The 7,002-nt window shown below is 38.6% G+C and overlaps 1 protein-coding gene and 1 long non-coding RNA gene across 2 annotated transcripts; both read left to right on the forward strand.

Moving 5' to 3' along the window:
- The first annotated feature begins 1,304 nt into the window (after positions 1 to 1,304).
- Positions 1,305 to 1,819, forward strand: LOC148606449 (uncharacterized). The gene is made up of 2 exons (XR_015914907.1): positions 1,305 to 1,400; positions 1,675 to 1,819. It is a non-coding gene; the product is annotated as an uncharacterized LOC148606449 (long non-coding RNA).
- A 1,789-nt stretch (positions 1,820 to 3,608) lies between these two features.
- LOC148606450 (uncharacterized) lies at positions 3,609 to 6,493 on the forward strand. Its single transcript, XM_088545658.1, has 3 exons — positions 3,609 to 3,812; positions 4,173 to 4,296; positions 6,308 to 6,493. The coding sequence occupies exons 1-3, from the start codon at positions 3,647 to 3,649 to the stop codon at positions 6,390 to 6,392; spliced, it is 375 nt and encodes a 124-aa protein (XP_088401784.1). The 5' UTR covers positions 3,609 to 3,646; the 3' UTR covers positions 6,393 to 6,493.
- Positions 6,494 to 7,002: the final 509 nt, after the last annotated feature.

The following is a 7,002-nucleotide window of genomic DNA, read 5'->3' on the forward strand; positions in this document are numbered from 1 at the left end:
AAGGTTCCTACTCCTATCGAATACCACAGCAGGGTTCTTTAACGTGCGAGGAACGTGGCATCTTTCCCAACACGGTGCACCACTATGGTTTTCGGTCAGGTTTTCCGTATTATAGCCTGACAACCCCAGCATGTAACATGCCATGGGTACCCCATTCCAACACCTGGGGCACACATCCCAGTTGCTCTGTGGGCAGAGCGCCTAACCCCCGGCTAGGTTTCGGAAACACACTTACGTCAAATCTGTTGGCCCCGTGCAGGTCCGGGTGTTAAAAGAAAAGGCCTGCAGCAGCGCTAAGCTTGCCGCAAAAGGCGACTAAATAGTGCTCAGAACCCTAGCCGGGGGCTATCGCGCTCTTCCCACAGAGCAACTGGGATGTGTGCCTCTGGTGGTGGAATGGGGTACCCCTGGCGTGTTACATGCTGGGGTTGTCAGGCTATAATACGGAAAACCTGACCGCAAACCATAGTGGTGCACCGTGTTGGGAAAGATGCCACGTTCCTCGCACGTTAAAGAACCCTACTGTGGTATTCTCCCGGAGTAGGAACCATAGGGCTAAGCCACAGGAGGCGAAATTACCCGACCCTACCCACCTCTCCCCATTTCTAGTGGCAATCACAATTTGTCGACCCCCATTGTCCTTGTGTCCCACCAGCCCCTTGCAGGTCCGGGTGTTAAAAGAATAGGCCTGCAGCAGCGCTAAGGTTGTCGTATAAGGCGACTAAATAGTGCTCAGAACCCTAGCCGGGGCTAGTCGCTCTGCCCACAGAGCAACTGGGATGTGTGCCCCATGTGGTGGAATGGGGTTGTCAGGCTATAATACCAAAACCTGACCGCAAACCATAGTGGTGCACCGTGTTTGGAAAGATGCCACGTTCCTCGCACGTTAAAGAACCCTGCTGTGGTATTCGATAGGAGTAGGAACCTTTGCGCTCCGCCACAGGAGGCTAAATTGCCCGACCTTACCCATCCCCCTTTTTCCAGTGGCAATCAAAATTTATCGACCCTATTATCCTTGTGACCCATCCTATTTTTCATAATTTCATGTTCATTTTATCATCAATTTCATGTTCATCGTCTGAATATAGCTGAAATATTGCTGCTCGGACGTTAAACCCCAACAAACAAACAATCTTAATTTCACATTATTAATTTAGATTTCAAAAGTCTTTGCAAACGTATTTGAATTAATCGTATTCGCATAACAAGTCACGATTACTTGTATCACGCAATTCAGCGTTTATATTATGCGTAATTTGTTTAGATTATTCAACGTACATTATTTGTTTTCTTAAAATAATTTCAGAGAGCCAATAAAAAAAATAATGATCGGATTGTTATTAGCACTAACGTCAACAGCTCTCCTTTGTGATTGTCGCTGGCCTGGTGCTGGTATTTTAGTAAGCATTCACGATATTATTTTTTTTAAATTCAACCCTTTTACACATTTTGTACTGTTTCAGTATGGGAACGGTGTGCAGTAGTCGTAATTTAAAAGGAACTGAATTGATCGCTTGAAGTAGAACATTTGAGAAAAATCTTTTTTGGGATATTTTTATGAAACACAGACCTATAGTTTTTAATCGTCATATTGCAATCTGTTCACCGATATATAGTGATAATTTAGACTTTATATTCCAATTTCCAACAATATGTATCTGTTTATTATGACAGGATCATGACATTCACATCAAAGAAGGAGAAGCCAGATTTTTACAAAGAATTAAGAGTAATTTGTATGACAACGTATTGTATTATAATAATCCCAACCATAATGAGATATCCGGGACCCACATGTTGCAAGACTTTACCCAGGTAATGTAATGGTTTCCTTGTTATATCTAAGAGTAATCAAGGGAACAAGGATTCTAGCGGAAATCAAAAGAGTGTAATCCAAGGACAAATACCAGACATGGAAAACACAATTATTGCTGCTCGGACGTTAAACCACAACAAACAACAAACAAACAAATCTCGTGTTGGCCTGAACTTCGTCAATGTTTTATTGAAAACAGTGACAGATCTGTATATCCCGACCCTGGGGCCACTATCATAAGTATTGGTCATATGTGGGTAAGAATATTTCATAAACTTTTGCACGGCACGTTCAAAAAACTTGTTAATACCTACAATATAAAAGTAAAACGTATAACCACGAAGACTAAGAAGACAACTTTTGAATGTATGGTTAATTCATAACCATAAACGCAACAAATGCACCACGTATAACTTTAATACATAATAGTAAATACGTCCAGATTTCATCAAAATGTCTTCAGCACACCTTTAAGTAAACTGTGCAAGGCCGCCACAACAAAAGGATTAAAATCAACGGCTACAGAACAATGTCACTGCTTCAGAATTAACTGTAACGTCAAATCAGTACACAATGACTTATTAATGATCAACATCTTCTGACAGTGGACATGCACATGCCTACTATTTTAATGTAAGGTCAAAAGAGAAATTGTAATGGAATACATCCCATAGACAAAATAAGATATCCAATTAAAGAACACTCACAGTAACTGTTTGTTTGTTTGTTGGGGTTTAACGTCCGAGCAGCAATATTTCAACTATATTCAGACAATGAACATGAAATTGATGATAAAATGAACATGAAATGACAAAAAAAAGGATGGGTCACAAGGATAATAGGGTCGACAAATTTTGATTGCCACTGGAAAAAGGGGGGATGAGTAAGGTCGGGCAATTTAGCCTCCTGTGGCGGAGCGCAAAGGTTCCTACTCTTATCGAATACCACAGCTGGGTTGTTTAACGTGCGAGGAACGTGGCATCTTTCCCAACACGGTACACTACTTTGGTTTGCGGTCAGGTTTTCCGTATTTTAGCCTGACAACCCCAGCATGTAACACGCCAGGGGTACCCCATTCCACCACCTGGGGCACACATCCCAGTTGCTCTGTGGGCAGAGCACCCAGCCCCCGGCTAGGTTTCTGAGCACTATTTAGTCGCCTTATACGACAAGCTTAGCGCTGCTGCAGGCCTATTCTTTCAACACCCGGACCTGCACGGGTGCTCACAGTAACTGAACGCTGGCACTGAGTATATGACAAAAATAACAAAACCATCAAAACTACCAGCATTAGAAAACGATCGCCAACAACAGTTCCAGTAGACTGGATATGGAGACGTCAAGTACAAAATTTGCAAGATTGGATGCAGTGCAATGCTTAAAAATAAAAGTCAGGGGTCGAATATCTCTATTAATGAAACCAATGTTCCAAGAATAGACAATGATTTGAAAATAGCATCCTTAACGAATAAATTCATTAAAGGCATTAAGGAAACTTGATAAATTTCTCGGATGTTTTTGGAATGAATGTGCTTTATAGATTGTGTTGATAATGAACTGGGTGAACAAAACCATTTTTTAACTAAAAAGCTGCAAGTTCTATTATATTTTTGTATCAAACGATTGTAACGGGTAAATCAAATTAGTAAATAAGTTTGTGATATCGAAATTTCTTGTGTAAAAGCTTTTCTGCGAAGAATATTCTCCGTTCATTATTATCTGACACTTTATTACGAAGAGAACAAACCAGTTTTTAAGACAACTCAAATATTTCCGAAACATATTCTTGAACATAACAATTTGTTTTTTTAGAAAAAAGGAATTAATAGCATGAATGATAACCAAGTAACAAAGAAGCTTTATTATTTCATCATTAATGGAACAGAGATTACTGATCTTGTCTTCTTAAGCAGTCAGTTGAGAGATTTTACTACTCAGTTTGGGTATCCACTGTACCCTATAGTACTCTTGCCAAACGACGCCCAGTTCATTACAGGTGATATATAGATTTCTTCTTTCAATATATTACCCACTTTACTCTTTAGTTCTGTTTAAGTCAAGCTTATTACAATTGAATGCTAAGATATGTACCTGAAATAGCTTACTTACTGAACACGGTAGTTACGATGACGTTTAAATCATTTCGATGATTATCTTATAGAAAAGTATGTCATGAAAGAGTCCAAAATGAAATTCTGGTTTTTTATGGTTAATTAATCATTACATATTTTAATTGTTTTTTTTTAAATTTCCTTCCAGGTTTAACAAAATGTACTATCCTTACTGTTTTTCCCCACTTCGTTGTGCAAAACCAATTTTTTCACGTTTTCCCGAACAATATACTTGAATTTTACAGGGAATCTTCCTACCAACAGAAACAAAAGACAAATGACAAATTCTAGAACTTGTTCTGACGGTTCTTTGCCCATGCCAAAATATGGTTGGACACAGGGACGTTGTGACTATCTCAATTTTTGCAAGTTAGTATACGAAAATCTGTTTATATTAATTACGTTCATAATATTCACTTCGAGGTAGATTAATAAAAGAATACAACTTATTTACTATTATTTTTATTTCAAATTTCGGTAAGCTTTACAAGTATGTTAAAGAGTAACTTGTTTGTTTGTTGGGGTTTAACGTCCGAGCAGCAATATTTCAGCTATATCCAGACGATGAACATGAAATTCATGATAAAATGAACATGAAATGGTTATGAAATGAAAAAGGAATGGGACACAAGGACAATGTGGTCGACAAATTTTCATTGCCACTGAAAATAGGGAGAGGTGGGTAGGGTCGGGCAATTTAGCCTCCTGTGGCGGAGCCCTATGGTTCCTACTCAGGGAGAATACCACAGCAGGGTTCTTTAACGTGCGAGGAACGTGGCATCTTTCCCAACACGGTGCACCACTATGGTTTGCGGTTAGGTTTTCCGTATTATAGCCTGACAACCCCAGCATGCAACACGCCAGGGGTACCCCATTCCACCAGCTCTGTGGGCAGAGCGCCCTAGCCCCCGGCTAAGGTTCTGAGCACTATTTAGTCGCCTTTTACGACAAGCTTAGCGCTGCTGCAGGCCTATTCTTTTAACACCCGGACCTGCACGGGGCTAAAGAGTAACCAATCATATCCAGCATTTGAAACAAATACACCGGAATAACTAAATAAAAAATGTATATGGGAAGTATTTTAAACAACAAATATAGAAAAATGTAGCCAAATCTAACAGCTCTGCCAAATACAATACAATAAATGGAGCATCAGTGTTTCAAGGCTATCAAATTCCTAACATTAAAAATTTTGATTAGTAATCTATGATATCAATCAGGTCAGACAAGTCTATTTCTGTTGCTGGTAAATACAATTGTTCCACCAACAGTGGTATCGATAGAGTGGTTGTTATATACAAAAATACAAGCATGCCGTTCATACTCATATGTGGAAATGTATAATTTTATTTTGTTCCTGTTTTTACTACAATATATCTATCTTCAAAGTGTGTTTGATGTACATTGGAGTGCTATTTATTGTTTGTTTGTTTGTTGGGGTTTAACGTCCGAGCAGCAATATTTCAGCTATATTCAGACAATGAACATGAAATTGATGATAAAATGATTGTTTGTTTGTTTGTTGGGGTTTAACGTCCGAGCAGCAATATTTCAGCTATATTCAGACGATGAACATGAAATGGATGATAAAATGAACATGAAATGAAAAAAAAAGGATGGGTCACAAGGATAATAGAGTCGACAAATTTTGATTGCCACTGGAAAAAGGGGGATGGGTAAGGTCGGGCAATTTAGCCTCCTGTGGCGGAGCGCAAAGGTTCCTACTCCTATCGAATACCACAGCAGGGTTCTTTAACGTGCGAGGAACGTGGCATTTTTCCCAACACGGGGCACCACTATGGTTTGCGGTCAGGTTTTTCGTATTATAGCCTCACAACCCCAGCATGTAACACGCCAGGGGTACCCCATTCCACCATCTGGGGCACACATCCCAGTTCCTCTGTGGGCAGAGCGCCTAGCCTCCGGCTAGGTTTCTGAGCATTATTTAGTCGCCTTTTACGACAAGCTTAGCGCTGCTGCAGGCCTATTCTTTTAACACCCGGACCTGCACGGGGTCAGAACTGCTCGAAAAACAGACTATTCATAATGACCGTGAACAAAGTGACGGCGAAACAATTATTTACGCTGTTGTGGTCCCACATTGTTGTGATCATTTGTGGTGATAATCCAATCATCAATCATATAAATGATGGTAAATGAAACAATCACACGAAGAAGATTTTAACTGAAAGATATATTGGAAATATTCGACCAAAAGATTAGTCTGAAAATAAAGGAATACCAATAATGGGTAGTATAGGACATTCTGCACAAGAAAAAAGGCAGTGAAGCTTGCAATTTTAGCTATAAACAAAAATGGGTTTATCTTATGTAGAAGAAGTTAATGAGAACTTATTCTTGGTTTCGATTTTTGTCGTAGGATATTAAACACTGGAATACGAAGAAACTGGAAGTGTGAATATTTTGACTGTATCTTCATCCAGACGTTAAAAGAAAAGGGTTGAATCAGGAAAGCAAAGTAAACTGGTTAATTGGGTACCAATCCATGAAGACTTTAGACAGCGTAAATAGTAGAGGTGATCTATGGTGCAAAAAAAAAAAACCACAGAAGAAATAATGAAGTAGTCTTTTATGTATTCAGGTCTGTAATTCTTAGACACCTTGCATTTTTCACATCTTTGTTCTTATAATTAAGTTTCAACTTTTAGTACCATATTGAGAAAATAGACATTAGATATTGTCAATGAAATGGTCAGTAATATATGCAGTGGCAGTAAATAATTAATATTCAATTTACTTGACGTATGTAACATCAGTCACAGAGATTCCATTTATTTAAGATTTCTCTTTTTTCTCTGCAAATGTAAAAAACAAACTATTTTCGGAGCGTTGGGATTTAGTTGGGAAAGGGTTATTCGTTTTTCTATGTGTTATTTTTTATTATTATTATTTTTTTTTTTTTTTGTACATTTGTTTTTGTCGGCGTTTGCAGGACTTGTCATTGGTTATATCATCTGCATTGTCACTTCTTTCTAGGGAATTTCAGACATTTACAAACGGACTTAAAATAAAATAATACATCTCATTTCACTGATACGTTTGTATCTTATATTG

The sequence above is a fragment of the Perna viridis genome, chromosome 9 (genome assembly GCF_037379345.1).
Source record: "Perna viridis isolate PV_CMFRI_1.1 ecotype Kerala chromosome 9, ASM3737934v1, whole genome shotgun sequence".
Taxonomy (NCBI): Eukaryota; Metazoa; Mollusca; class Bivalvia; order Mytilida; family Mytilidae; genus Perna; species Perna viridis.

Excerpts from the sequence above, each read along its gene's own strand:
- LOC148606450 (XM_088545658.1), top strand. The coding sequence starts at position 3,647 with ATGAATGATAACCAAGTAACAAAGAAGCTTTATTATTTCATCATTAAT. Across the intron at positions 3,813-4,172 it reads CGACGCCCAGTTCATTACAG|GGAATCTTCCTACCAACAGA; the intron begins GTGATATATAGA and ends TGAATTTTACAG. Across the intron at positions 4,297-6,307 it reads GACTATCTCAATTTTTGCAA|GATATTAAACACTGGAATAC; the intron begins GTTAGTATACGA and ends TTTTTGTCGTAG.